Source organism: Manacus candei, unplaced genomic scaffold (genome assembly GCF_025592945.1).
Source record: "Manacus candei isolate 608988 ecotype Guabito, Panama unplaced genomic scaffold, ASM2559294v1 h1tg000198l, whole genome shotgun sequence".
In the NCBI taxonomy this organism is placed as follows: Eukaryota; Metazoa; Chordata; class Aves; order Passeriformes; family Pipridae; genus Manacus; species Manacus candei.
This window is the reverse complement of record NW_026138246.1, coordinates 35,027-49,910: the sequence shown is the minus strand read 5'-3', so window position 1 is coordinate 49,910 and position 14,884 is coordinate 35,027. Positions and strand designations below refer to the sequence as shown.

Sequence of the window (14,884 nt, the reverse complement as noted above, 5' to 3'; positions counted from 1 at the left end):
TTTCCTATCATTGACCCAAGGATCCAATGGAAGAGCTGGGAATGCTGGAATTGTTCCCACCATTGACCCCAGGATCCAATGGAGGAGCTGGGAATGTCGGAATCTCTTCCTCCATTGATCCAAGGCCCCAGTGGAGGAGCTGGGAATGTTGGAAACTCTCCCAAGGACACAAAGGAAGATCTGGGAATGTTGGAAACTTTCCCATCATTGATCCAGGGACCCAAAGGAGGAGCTGGGAATGTTGGGAACTCTACCAAGGATCCAAAGGAGGAGCTGGGAATGTTGGAATCTCTCCCATGATTGACCCAAGGATCCAATGGAAGAGCAGGGAATGTTGGAATTGTTCCCACCATTGACCCAAGGATCCAATGAAAGAGCAGGGAATGTTGGAATCTCTCCCATCATTGTTTCAAGGATCCAATGGAGGAGCTGGGAATGTTGGAAACTCTCCTATCATTGATCCCAGTATTCAATGGAAGAGCTGGGAATGTTGGGAACACTTCTATCATTGATCCAAGGACCCAAAGGAGGAGCTGGGAATGTTGGAATTGTTCCCACCATTGACCCAAAGATCCAAAGGAAGAGCAGGGAATGCTGGAATTGTTCCCACCATTGACTCCAGGATCCAAAGGAGGAGCTGGGAATGTTGGAGTCTCTCCCACCATCGACCCAAGGACCCAATGGAAGAGCAGGGAATGTCGGAATCCCTCCTATCATTGACTCCAGGACCCAATGGAAGAGCAGGGAATGTCGGAATCCCTCCCACCGTCCCCCCCAGGCCCCGCTGGAGGATCCGGGAACGCCGGAATCGCTCCCTCCCGTACCCGCCGGAACAACACCCGGCGGGAGCTGCCCGGGGGCCGCCCCATTCCCGCTCCCCTGGGTGTTATCCCATGGAATTCCCACCTTGACGGGCAGGATGTAGCCGTCGGGGGGGGCGAGGCCGATGTCGTTCTTGAGCCGCAGCACCGCCCGCACCAGCTCCGTCACGTTCCCGTACACGGCGTCATCCCGGCGATCCGGCTCCGCCGTCGGCACCGCCGGGACCGGCTGGGAACGGGGAAGGGCGGGATCAGGGGGACGGGCACGGAAAGGGGGGGACGGCTGAGGGATGTCCTGGGAGTTCTGGATCCCGGGGAGGGGCCAAGGGCGGGAAAGGGGCGGGCTGGGATGGCGGGAGGGGTCCCCGAACGTGGAATGGGGTGAGCCTTAAAATCCCTTCCCATCCAAACCAGTCTGGGATAAAGGACACTCAGAGTCCAGTCAGAGGGGTTTTTATGGAATGTGGGGATGGAAAAGGCGGGAAAGGGGAAGGGAGACCCTGCCCTGAGTGCCGAGATTCCCAGGGAACCCCCTTGTTCCCGGAACTCCTTCCCAGGGAGGAGCTGGGCTGGGGATGGATCCAGTGGCAGGCTCTGGCTCCAGGCTGGGAGAGCTGGGAATGGCCAGGCTGGAGAAGGGAAGGATCCCGGGAGAGCTTGGAGCACATTCCAGAGCCTGAAGGGGCTCCAGGAGAGCTGGAGAGGGACTGGGGATGAGGGCCTGGAATGCCAGGCCCCAGGGAATGGATCCCAGTGGGAAAGGGGAGATTTGGGGGGGAGATTGGGAAGGGATTCCCGGCTGGGAGGGTGGGGAGGGGCCGGGAAGGAGATGGAGGAGCGGGATCCCGGTGTCCCAATCCCGATCCCGGGGGTCTCACCTGTGCCCCGAGTCTTGGAGGCTTCTGGGGGGGCCCCGTGAACTGCGCTGCTCCAGAGGGATGGGGAGGGAAGGTTTGGGAAGGTTTGGGAAGGGAAGGTTTGGGAAGGGAAGGTTTGGGAAGGGAAGGGAAGGTTTGGGAAGGGAAGGTTTGGGAAGGTTTGGGAAGGTTTGGGAAGGTTTGGGAAGGTTTGGGAAGGTTTGGGAAGGGAAGGGAAGGGAAGGGAAGGGAAGGGAAGGGAAGGGAAGGGAAGGGAAGGGAAGGGAAGGGAAGGGAAGGGAAGGGAAGGGAAGGGAAGGGAAGGGAAGGGAAGGGAAGGGAAGGGAAGGTTTGGGAAGGGAAGGGAAGGGAAGGGAAGGTTTGGGAAGGGAAGGGAAGGGAAGGTTTGGGAAGGTTTGGGAAGGGAAGGTTTGGGAAGGGAAGGGAAGGGAAGGGAAGGGAAGGGAAGGGAAGGGAAGGGAAGGGAAGGGAAGGGAAGGGAAGGGAAGGGAAGGGAAGGGAAGGGAAGGGAAGGGAAGGGAAGGGAAGGTTTGGGAAGGGAAGGTTTGGGAAGGTTTGGGAAGGTTTGGGAAGGTTTGGGAAGGTTTGGGAAGGGAAGGTTTGGGAAGGGAAGGGAAGGGAAGGGAAGGGAAGGGAAGGGAAGGGAAGGGAAGGGAAGGGAAGGGAAGGGAAGGGAAGGGAAGGGAAGGGAAGGGAAGGGAAGGGAAGGGAAGGGAAGGGAAGGGAAGGGAAGGGAAGGGAAGGGAAGGGAAGGGAAGGGAAGGGAAGGGAAGGGAAGGTTTGGGAAGGGAAGGGAAGGGAAGGGAAGGTTTGGGAAGGGAAGGGAAGGGAAGGTTTGGGAAGGGAAGGGAAGGTTTGGGAAGGGAAGGGAAGGTTTGGGAAGGTTTGGGAAGGTTTGGGAAGGGAAGGGAAGGGAAGGGAAGGGAAGGGAAGGGAAGGGAAGGGAAGGGAAGGGAAGGGAAGGGAAGGGAAGGGAAGGGAAGGGAAGGGAAGGGAAGGGAAGGGAAGGGAAGGGAAGGGAAGGGAAGGGAAGGTTTGGGAAGGGAAGGTTTGGGAAGGGAAGGTTTGGGAAGGGAAGGTTTGGGAAGGGAAGGTTTGGGAAGGGAAGGTTTGGGAAGGGAAGGTTTGGGAAGGGAAGGTTTGGGAAGGGAAGGGAAGGGAAGGGAAGGGAAGGGAAGGGAAGGGAAGGGAAGGGAAGGGAAGGGAAGGGAAGGGAAGGGAAGGGAAGGGAAGGGAAGGGAAGGGAAGGGAAGGGAAGGGAAGGGAAGGGAAGGGAAGGGAAGGGAAGGGAAGGTTTGGGAAGGGAAGGGAAGGGAAGGTTTGGGAAGGGAAGGGAAGGTTTGGGAAGGGAAGGGAAGGTTTGGGAAGGGAAGGTTTGGGAAGGGAAGGTTTGGGAAGGGAAGGGAAGGGAAGGGAAGGGAAGGGAAGGGAAGGGAAGGGAAGGGAAGGGAAGGGAAGGGAAGGGAAGGGAAGGGAAGGGAAGGGAAGGGAAGGGAAGGGAAGGGAAGGGAAGGGAAGGGAAGGGAAGGGAAGGGAAGGTTTGGGAAGGGAAGGTTTGGGAAGGGAAGGTTTGGGAAGGGAAGGTTTGGGAAGGGAAGGTTTGGGAAGGGAAGGTTTGGGAAGGGAAGGGAAGGGAAGGGAAGGGAAGGGAAGGGAAGGGAAGGGAAGGGAAGGGAAGGGAAGGGAAGGGAAGGGAAGGGAAGGGAAGGGAAGGGAAGGGAAGGGAAGGGAAGGGAAGGGAAGGGAAGGGAAGGGAAGGGAAGGGAAGGGAAGGGAAGGTTTGGGAAGGGAAGGGAAGGGAAGGGAAGGTTTGGGAAGGTTTGGGAAGGTTTGGGAAGGGAAGGGAAGGGAAGGGAAGGGAAGGGAAGGGAAGGGAAGGGAAGGGAAGGGAAGGGAAGGGAAGGGAAGGGAAGGGAAGGGAAGGGAAGGGAAGGGAAGGGAAGGGAAGGGAAGGGAAGGGAAGGGAAGGGAAGGGAAGGGGAGGGAAGGGAAAAAGAGTCAATCCAGCTGCTCCTACGGAAACCCAGGAACACTGCAGGATCCCAGGGAATGCTGCAGAACACCTGGGAATGTTGTGGGACACCTGGGACCCCTGGGAACACTGCAGGAGCCCTGGGAATGCTGGGAATGCTGCTGGACACCTGGAAATGCTGCTGGAGTCCTGGGAATGCTGTGGGACCCCTGGGACACCTGGGAATGCTTCAGGAGCCCTGGGACCTGTGGGAATGCTGCAGGAGCCCTGGAAATGCTGGGAATGCAGCAGGAGTCCAGGGAATGCTGGAGGAACACTTGGGACATCTGGGAATGCTGTGGGAGCCCTGGGAAAGCTGCAGGATCCTTGGGAATGCTGAAGGACTCGTGGGACTCGTGGGACCCCTGGGAACACTGCAGGAACCCTGGGATCCCTGGGAATGATGCAGGAGCCCTGGGAATGCTGTGGAACTCTTGGGAATGCTGCAGGACACCTGGGAATGCTGCAGGAGCCCTGGGAACACTGCAGGATCCTTGGGAATGCTGCAGGATCCTTGGGAATGCTGAAGGACTCATGGGACACATGGGAATGCTGCAGGAGCCCTGAGAATGCTGTGGGACCCCTGGGACCCCTGGGAATGCTGCAGGAGCCCTGGGAATGCTGAAGGACCCCTGGGATCCCTGGGAATGATGCAGAAGCCCTGGGAATGCTGCAGGATCCTTGGGAATGCTGCAGAACCCCTGGAATACACCCCCCAGCCCGGAGCAGCGTGTCCCTGTCCCATCCCAGCCATCCCACCTTCCCCCGGGATCCAATCCCCCCCTGGGATGTGGGAATTCCCTCCTGGAGCATCCCAAAGCCGGGAGGATCCCAAATCCCGGCCCCGGGGTGGGAGATCCATGGAAAAGCCTGGGAACTCACTGTAATCCGTCTCCTTCTCTGGGAGCAGCTGTGAGGGGGGGGAAAAATAGGGAATTAGAGGCACAAAATCCCGGCTGGGGGCGGGAAAAGAGGGAAGAGGAGTCAGAAATCCCTCCTGGAAATTCCTGGGGGCTCCAGCCCGCCGGCATTTCCCAGGATTTATCGTTTTCAGGATGTTTTTTCCCCAAAGTGAGGGGGGAAAAGGGAGAAATATTTGTGTCCTGGGTGAGGGGAAGGGAAATGGGAGCTCCTGGTGTTCCCAAAAAAAGGGGTGCAGTCAAATCCACGGGATTTTCCCGGGTTTGGAATCACTCACCGGGGGAATGTTGTTGTTCATGAACACCGTGGGGTCCTGGGAGGGGGAGAAACTCGGTGAGAGACCGGGAAAAATGGGGGAAAAGGGAATGGGGGGAAAAGGGGAGGGAAAAAAAAAGGGGGATAAAAAGGGGGGGGGAAAAAGGGGGGGAAAAAAGAGGGAGAAAAAACAGAGGGAGAAAAAAAGAGGGGGGAAAAAAGAGGGAGAAAAAAAGAGGGAGGAAAAAAGGGAGATAAAAAGGGGAGGAAAAAAGGAAGAAAAAAGAGATGGAAAAAGGGGAAAAGGGGAGAAAAACGGGGGGAAAAGGGAGGAAAAAAGGGAGATAAAAGGGGAGAAACAAGAGGGGAAAGGGAGGGAAAAAGAGGGAGAAGAAAAAGGGAGGAAAATGGGAAGAAAAAAAGGGGAGAAAAAAAGTGGAGTAAAAAAAAGGGAAAAAGGGGGGGGAAGGGGAGGAAAAAAGGGGGAAAAAGAGGGGGAAAAAGGGAAGTAAAAAAAGGGGGAAAAAGGGGGGGGAAGGGAAAAAAAGAGGGAGAAAAAAAGGAGAAAAAAAGGGAGAAAAAAGGGGAGGAAAAAAAGGAAGAAAAAAGAGATGGGAAAAGGGGAAAAGGGGAGAAAAACGGGGGGAAAAAGAGGGGGAAAAAGGGAAGTAAAAAAAGGGGGAAAAGGGGGGGGAAGGGAAAAAAAGAGGGAGAAAAAAAGGAGAAAAAAAGGGAGAAAAAAGGGGAGGAAAAAAAGGAAGAAAAAAGAGATGGGAAAAGGGGGAAAAGGGGAGAAAAACGGGGGGAAAAAGAGGGAGGAAAAAAGGGAGAAAAAAGGGAGGGAAAAAAAGGGGGAGAAAGGGAAAAAAAAGAGAGAAAAAAGGGGAGAAAAAAAGGGGAGTAAAAAAAGGGAAAAAGGGGGGGACGGGGATGAAAAAAGGGGAGAAAAAGAGGGGGAAAAGGGAAGTAAAAAAAAGGGGAAAAGAGGGGGGAAAAGGGAAAAAAGAGGGAATAAAAAAGGGAGAAAAAAGGAGAAAAAAAGGGAGAAAAAAGGGAGGAAAAAATGGAAGAAAAAAGGGAAGGAAAAAAGGGGGGAAAGGGGAGGAAAACGGGGGGAAAAAGAGGGAGGAAAAAAGGAAGAAAAAAGGGGGGGAAGGTATAAAAAAGGGAGAAAGAGGGGAGGAAAAAGGGGGGGAAGGGGAAAAAGAGAGAGAAAAAGGGGAGAAAAAAAGAGGAGTTAAAAAAAGGGGAAAAGGGGGGGAAGGGGAGGAAAAAGGGGGGGGGAAGAGGGGAAAAAAGAGAGAAAAGGGGGGGAAAGGAGGGAAAAAGAGGGAGGAAAAAAGGGAGAAAAAAGGGAGAAAAAGGGGAGGAAAAAAAAGGGAGAAAAAAACGAAGGAAAAGGGGAGGAAAAAGGGGGAGGAAATAATGGGAGAAAAAAAAGGGAAAAAGGGGAAAACGGGGAGGAAAAAAGGAGAGGAAAAAGGGGAGTAAAAAAAAGGGAGGGAAAAAGGAAGAAAAAAGGGGGAAAAGAGGGGGGAAGAGGGAGAAAAAAGGGGAGAAAAAAAGGGAGGGGAAGGGGAGGGAAAAAGGGGAGGGAAAAAAGAGTAAAAAAAAGGGAGGAAAAAAAAGAAGGAAAAAGGAGGGAAAAAAGGTGGAGAAAAGGAGGGGAAGAGGGGGGAAAAACGGGGAGAAAGGAGGAGGAAATGGGGGGAAAGGAGGAAAAAGGGGGGGAAAACGGGAAAAGAGGGGGGAAAAGGGGGAAGAAAGGGGGAAAAAAAGGTGGGAAAAGGGGGATAAGGGGGAAAAAGGGGGGAAAGGGGGCAAAAAGGGAGAAAAAGGGGGAAAAGGGGTCCAAATCCAGGATGGCCCCACCCGGGATAGCGGGAGCTGTCAGGGCTGGAACCGGCCGATCTCCCCCGCCCCATCCCCACATTTCCACATTCCCACATTCCCAGGATTTCTCACCAGGCTCTCCACCTCGCGCCGCAGCCACCCATCCCCACATTCCCACATTCCCACATTCCCACATTCCCACATTCCCACATTCCCACATTCCCACATCCCCACATTCCCGGGATTTCTCACCAGGCTCTCCACCTTACACCGCAGCCACCCATCATCCCATTCCCACATTCCCACATTCCCACATTCCCAGATTCCCACATTCCCAGGATTTCTCACCAGGCTCTCCGCCTCGCGCCGCAGCCACCCATCGTCCCATCCCCACATTCCCACATTCCCAGATTCCCAGGATGTCTCACCAGGCTCTCCACCTCACACCGCAGCCACCGACCGTCCCATTCCCACATTCCCACATTCCCCCAGTCCCAGATTCCCAGGATTTCTCACCAGGCTCTCCACCTCGCGCCGCAGCCACCGATCATCCCATTCCCACATTCCCACCTTCCCAGATTCCCACATTCCCAGGATGTCTCACCAGGCTCTCCACCTCGTGCCGCACCCACCCATCATCCCATTCCCACATTCCCACATTCCCAGATTCCCGGGCTGTCTCACCAGGCTCTCCACCTCGCGCCGCAGCCACCGACCGTCCCATTCCCACATTCCCACATTCCCCAATTCCCAGGATTTCTCACCAGGCTCTCCACCTCGCGCCGCAGCCACCGACTGTCCCATCCCCACATTCCCACATTCCCACATTCCCAGATTCCCGGGCTGTCTCACCAGGCTCTCCACCTCGCGCCGCAGCCACCGACCGTCCCATTCCCACATTCCCACATTCCCCCAGTCCCAGATTCCCAGGATGTCTCACCAGGCTCTCCACCTCGCACCGCAGCCACCGATCATCCCATTCCCACATTCCCACCTTCCCAGATTCCCACATTCCCAGGATGTCTCACCAGGCTCTCCACCTCGTGCCGCACCCACCCATCATCCCATTCCCACATTCCCACATTCCCAGATTCCCGGGCTGTCTCACCAGGCTCTCCACCTCGCGCCGCAGCCACCGACCGTCCCATTCCCACATTCCCACATTCCCCAATTCCCAGGATTTCTCACCAGGCTCTCCACCTCGCGCCGCAGCCACCGACTGTCCCATCCCCACATTCCCACATTCCCACATTCCCGGGCTGTCTCACCAGGCTGTCCACCTCATGCAGCAGCCACCGACCGTCCCATTCCCACATTCCCACATTCCCAGATTCCCAGATTCCCAGGATGTCTCACCAGGCTCTCCACCTCGTGCCACAGCCACCCATCGTCCCATTCCCACATTCCCAGATTCCCCCATCCCCACATTCCCACATTCCCACATCCCCACATTCCCGGGATTTCTCCCCAGGCTCTCCACCTCGTGCTGCAGCCACGAATCGTCCCATTCCCACATTCCCACATTCCCACATTCCCAGGATGTCTCACCAGGCTCTCCACCTCACGCCGCAGCCACTGATCGTCCCATTCCCACATTCCCACATTCCCAAGATTTCTCACCAGGCTCTCCACCTTGTGCCGCAGCCACCGACCATCCCATTCCCACATTCCCCCATTCCTGCAATGTCTCACCAGGCTCTCCACCTCGCGCCGCAGCCACCCATCATCCCATTCCCACATTCCCACATTCCCACATTCCCACATTCCCACATTCCCGGGCTGTCTCACCAGGCTCTCCACCTCGCGCCGCAGCCACCCATCATCCCATTCCCACATTCCCACATTCCCGGATTCCCAGGATTTCTCACCAGGCTCTCCACCTCACACCGCAGCCACCGACCATCCCATTCCCACATTCCCACATCCCCACATTCCCAGATTCCCGGGCTGTCTCACCAGGCTCTCCACCTCACACCGCAGCCACCCATCATCCCATTCCCACATTCCCCCATTCCCACATTCCCACATTCCCCCAGTCCCAGATTCCCGGGCTGTCTCACCAGGCTCTCCACCTCGTGCTGCACCCACCCATTGTCCCATTCCCACATTCCCCCATTCCCACATTCCCACATTCCCCAATTCCCAGGATTTCTCACCAGGCTCTCCACCTCGCGCCGCAGCCACCGACCGTCCCATTCCCACATTCCCAGATTTCCACATTCCCAGGATTTCTCACCAGGCTCTCCACCTCGCGCCGCAGCCACCGACCATCCCATTCCCACATCCCCCCATTCCCAGATTCCCAGATTCCCAGGATTTCTCACCAGGCTCTCCACCTCGCGCCGCAGCCACCGACCGTCCCATTCCCACATTCCCACATTCCCCCAGTCCCAGATTCCCAGGATGTCTCACCAGGCTCTCCACCTCGCACCGCAGCCACCGATCATCCCATTCCCACATTCCCACCTTCCCAGATTCCCACATTCCCAGGATGTCTCACCAGGCTCTCCACCTCGTGCCGCACCCACCCATCATCCCATTCCCACATTCCCACATTCCCAGATTCCCGGGCTGTCTCACCAGGCTCTCCACCTCGCGCCGCAGCCACCGACCGTCCCATTCCCACATTCCCACATTCCCCAATTCCCAGGATTTCTCACCAGGCTCTCCACCTCGCGCCGCAGCCACCGACTGTCCCATCCCCACATTCCCACATTCCCACATTCCCGGGCTGTCTCACCAGGCTGTCCACCTCATGCAGCAGCCACCGACCGTCCCATTCCCACATTCCCACATTCCCAGATTCCCAGATTCCCAGGATGTCTCACCAGGCTCTCCACCTCGTGCCACAGCCACCCATCGTCCCATTCCCACATTCCCAGATTCCCCCATCCCCACATTCCCACATTCCCACATCCCCACATTCCCGGGATTTCTCCCCAGGCTCTCCACCTCGTGCTGCAGCCACGAATCGTCCCATTCCCACATTCCCACATTCCCACATTCCCAGGATGTCTCACCAGGCTCTCCACCTCACGCCGCAGCCACTGATCGTCCCATTCCCACATTCCCACATTCCCAAGATTTCTCACCAGGCTCTCCACCTTGTGCCGCAGCCACCGACCATCCCATTCCCACATTCCCCCATTCCTGCAATGTCTCACCAGGCTCTCCACCTCGCGCCGCAGCCACCCATCATCCCATTCCCACATTCCCACATTCCCACATTCCCACATTCCCACATTCCCGGGCTGTCTCACCAGGCTCTCCACCTCGCGCCGCAGCCACCCATCATCCCATTCCCACATTCCCACATTCCCGGATTCCCAGGATTTCTCACCAGGCTCTCCACCTCACACCGCAGCCACCGACCATCCCATTCCCACATTCCCACATCCCCACATTCCCAGATTCCCGGGCTGTCTCACCAGGCTCTCCACCTCACACCGCAGCCACCCATCATCCCATTCCCACATTCCCCCATTCCCACATTCCCACATTCCCCCAGTCCCAGATTCCCGGGCTGTCTCACCAGGCTCTCCACCTCGTGCTGCACCCACCCATTGTCCCATTCCCACATTCCCCCATTCCCACATTCCCACATTCCCCAATTCCCAGGATTTCTCACCAGGCTCTCCACCTCGCGCCGCAGCCACCGACCGTCCCATTCCCACATTCCCAGATTTCCACATTCCCAGGATTTCTCACCAGGCTCTCCACCTCGCGCCGCAGCCACCGACCATCCCATTCCCACATCCCCCCATTCCCAGATTCCCAGATTCCCAGGATTTCTCACCAGGCTCTCCACCTCGCGCCGCAGCCACCGACCGTCCCATCCCCCCATTCCCCCATTCCCACATTCCCAGATTCCCAGGATTTCTCACCAGGCTCTCCACCTCGCGCCGCAGCCACCGGTCGTCCTCGAGCATCTCGCGCTGCTGCCGCTCCATGACCCTCTCCACGCGCAGCCTCTCCAGCTCCAGCAGCCTCTGGGCCTCCTCCCGGCTGCTGGGCCGCAGGAAATCTTCCTCCTGGAGCCCCCCCCACCCCGGGAAAGGAGGGATCAGGAGCCGGAATTCCCGCCGGGATTTCGGGATCGACGCCAGATCCCAAGGGCTGCTGTTCCGCCCTAAAGGAACCGCCGCAAAGTCCCAAGGAATTGCCCCAAAGTCCCGAGGAACTGCACGAAAATCCCAAGGAACTGACCCAAATTCCTGAGGAACCGACCTAAAGTCCCAAGGAACCGCCCTAAAATCCCAAGGAACAGCTCCAAATTTATGAGGAACTGCCTCAAATTCCTGAGGAACTGCCCTAAAATCCCAAGGAATGGCTCCAAATTTATGAGGAACCACCTCGAATTCCTGAGGAACTGCCCTGAAGTCCCAAGGAACCGCCCTAAAATCCCAAGGAACTGACCCAAATTCCTGAGGAACTGCCCTAAAATCCCAAGGAACGGCTCCAAATTTATGAGGAACTGCCTCAAATTCCTGAGGAACCGCCCTAAAGTCCCAAGGAGTTGCCCCAAATTCCCGAGGAGCTCCCTTAAACTCCCAAGGAACAGCTCCAAATTCCCAAGGAACTGTACCAAAGTCCCAAGGAACCGCCCTAAAATCCCAAGGAACTGCCCCAAAGTCCCAAGGAATTGCCCCAAAGTCCCAAGGAACAGCTCCAAATTTACGAGGAACTGCCCCAAATTCCTGAGGAACCGCTCGAAATTCCCAAGGAACCACCCTGAACTCCTGAGGGGCCAAACCCCAAATCCAAAGGGCCAAACCTCAATGGTCAAACCCCAAACCCCAATGGCCAAACTCCAATCCCAAAGGGCCAAACCCCAATGACCAAACCCCAAACCCAAAGGGCCAAACCCCAATGGCCAAAAATGGTCAAATGCCAATGAGTCCAACCCCAATGTCCAAACCCCAAACCCAGATGGTCAAACCCCAACGGCCAAACCCCAAACCCAAAGGGCCAAACCCCAGTGGCTAAACCCCAAACTCTAATGACCAAACTCCGATGGCCAAAACCCAATGGCCAAATCCCAAATCCAGATGGTCAAACTGCAGTGGCCAAACCCCAAACCCAAAGGGCCAAACCCAAAGGGCCAAACCCCAAACTCCAATGACCAAACCTCAAACGCAAACCCCAAACCCCAATGGCCAAACCCCAAACTCCAAGGACCAAACCCCAGTGGCCAAAAATGGTCAAATGCCAATGAGTCAAACCCCAATGGCCAAACCCCAGACTCAAAGGGCCAAACCCCAATGGCCAAACCCCAAACTCCAATGGCCAAACTCCGATGACCAAACCCCAATGGCCAAACCCCAACGACCAAATCCCAAACCCAGATGGTCAAACTGCAGTGGCCAAACCCCAAACCCCAAGGGTCAAACCCCAAACCCAAAGGGTCAAACCCCAATGGCCAAACCCCAAACTCCAATGGTCAAACCCCAAACCCAAAGGGTCAAACCCCAATGGCCAAACCCCAAACCCAAAGGGTCAAACCCCAAAGACCAAACCCCAAACTCCAATGGCCAAACCCCAAAGACCAAACCCCAAACCCAAAGGGCCAAACCCCAATGGCCAAACTCCAAACCCAAAGGGTCAAACCCCAATGGCCAAACCCCAAACCCAAAGGGTCAAACCCCAATGGCCAAACCCCAAACCCCAAAGACCAAACCCCAAACCCAAAGGGCCAAACCCCAATGGCCAAACCCCAATGGCCAAACTCCAAACCCAAAGGGTCAAACCCCAATGGCCAAACCCCAAACCCAAAGGGTCAAACCCCAATGGCCAAACCCCAAACCCCAAAGACCAAACCCCAAACCCAAAGGGCCAAACCCCAATGGCCAAACTCCAGTGGCCAAACCCCAAACCCCAACGGCCAAATCCCAAACCCCAATGGCCAAACTCCAAACTCCAATGGCCAAACCCCAAACCCAAAGGGTCAAACCCCAATGGCCAAATCCCAAACCCCAATGGCCAAACCCCAAACTCCAATGGCCGAACCCAACCACTTCAAACCCAACTGTTTGCTCCCCAGCAACACCGGGATCAACACCGGGATCAACACCGGGATCAACGCGGAGCTTTGAAGCAGCAGCGGGAAGCGGAGCAGGGAGGTTTCCTGGGATGAGGCCAGGAATGCAGGAAGCGGAGCGGGGAGGTTTCCCAGGATCGGGATACCCTTGGGAAGGCTGGGAATGCAGGAAGCGGAGCGGGGAGGTTTCCCAGGATGGGGATGCCCTTGGGAAGGTGTGGGAGGCCAGGAACGTGGGAAGCGGAGCAGGGAGGTTTTCCGGGATCAGGATGCACTCGGGAAGGCGCGGGATGCCGGGAATGTGGGAAGCGGAGCAAGGAGGTTTCCCAGGATGAGGCCAGGAATGCGGGAAGCGGAGCAGGGAGGTTTCCCAGGATCGGGATGTGCTCAGGAAGGCACAGGAGGCTGGGAATGTGGGAAGCGGAGCAAGGAGGTTTCCCAGGATGAGGTTGGGAATGCGGGAAGCGGAGCAGGGAGGTTTCCCGGGATGGGGATGCCCTCGGGAAGGCGCGGGATGCCGGGAACATGGGAAGTGGAGCAAGGAGGTTTCCCAGGATGAGGTTGGGAATGCGGGAAGCGGAGCAGGGAGGTTTCCCGGGATGAGGCCAGGAATGCAGGAAGCGGAGCAGGGAGGTTTCCCGGGGTGAGGTTGGGAATGCGGGAAGCGGAGCAGGGAGGTTTCCCGGGATAGGGCCGGGAATGCAGAAAGTGGAGCGGGGAGGTTTCCCGGGATCGGGATGCCCTTGGGAAGGCTGGGAATGGGGCTCTCACCCTCATGCTGCGGCGCTGGAAGGCGCCGGCGTGCCGGTGTGGCGGCGGCGTGCGGAGGGTGCCGGGCGGGCACTCGGCGGGGCTGGCGAGGGCGGGGGAGCTGGCACAGAGACCCTCGGGAACCTGGAATGGCGGGGAACGGCGGGAATGGGGGCACGGCACCCAGCGGGGCCAGGGGTTAGGGCGGGAATGAGGATGGGCACGGGGAGGGACACATGGAGGGACACGCGGATGGGCACATGGATGGGTACATGGATGGACACACGGATGGGCACAGGGAGGGACACATGGAGGGACACATGGAGGGACACATGGAGGGACACATGGAGGGACACACAGATGGACACATGGAGGGACACATGGATGGGTACACGGATGGACACACAGATGGACACATGGAGGGACACATGGATGGGTACATGGATGGACACAGGGAGGGACACATGGATGGGTACATGGATGGACACACGGATGGGTACATGGATGGACACACGGATGGGCACAGGGAGGGACACATGGATGGACACACGGAGGGACACATGGATGGACACAGGGAGGGACACATGGATGGACACAGGGAGGGACACATGGAGGGACACACGGATGGACACATGGATGGACACACGGATGGACACAGGGATGGACACATGGATGGGCACACGGATGGACACACGGATGGGTACATGGAGGGACACACGGATGGACACACGGATGGGTACATGGAGGGACACACAGATGGACACACGGAGGGACACACGGAGGGACACATGGATGGACACATGGATGGGTACACGGATGGACACATGGATGAGCACAGGGATGGACACATGGATGGACACACGGATGGACACACGGATGGGCACACAGGTGGGTACACGGATGGACACATGGATGAGCACATGGATGGGCACACGGATGGACACATGGATGGACACACGGATGGACACACGGATGGACACATGGATCGGCACAGGGATGGACACACGGATGGACACACGGATGGACACACGGATGGGCACACAGATGGGCACACGGGTGGGTACATGGATGGACACATGGATGGGGGAGCTGCGGGAGTTCCCCAATTCCCAGGGAACAAGGGACAGGAGGAGAGGGAACGGCCTCCAGCTGGGCCAGGGGAGGGGCAGGTGGGATATTGGGAACAATTCCCACATGGAAAGGGCTGTCAGGCCCTGGAATGAACTTCCCAGGGCAGGGCTGGAGTCGCCATTCCCAGAGGGATTTCAGATCCCTGTGGATGTGGCCCTTGGGGACACGGATCCGGGCTGGCCTTGGCAGTGCTGGGAATGGTTGGATTCTGTGATCCCGGAGGGATTTTCCAGCCTAAACCACCCTG

The 14,884-nt window shown here is 57.1% G+C and overlaps 1 protein-coding gene across 1 annotated transcript in view; it reads right to left on the bottom strand.

Moving 5' to 3' along the window:
• The window catches only part of PTK2B (protein tyrosine kinase 2 beta), a 59,872-nt gene that overhangs the window by 9,971 nt on the left and 35,017 nt on the right, over nucleotides 1–14,884 (bottom strand). The window contains exons 23-28 of the mRNA XM_051774388.1: nucleotides 13,528–13,650; nucleotides 10,604–10,750; nucleotides 4,909–4,944; nucleotides 4,593–4,620; nucleotides 1,700–1,746; nucleotides 907–1,050 (exon numbers count right to left, since the gene is read on the bottom strand). Of these exons, the coding sequence (XP_051630348.1) occupies nucleotides 907–1,050; nucleotides 1,700–1,746; nucleotides 4,593–4,620; nucleotides 4,909–4,944; nucleotides 10,604–10,750; nucleotides 13,528–13,650 (525 nt within the window). The remainder of the gene's footprint in view (nucleotides 1–906; nucleotides 1,051–1,699; nucleotides 1,747–4,592; nucleotides 4,621–4,908; nucleotides 4,945–10,603; nucleotides 10,751–13,527; nucleotides 13,651–14,884) is intronic.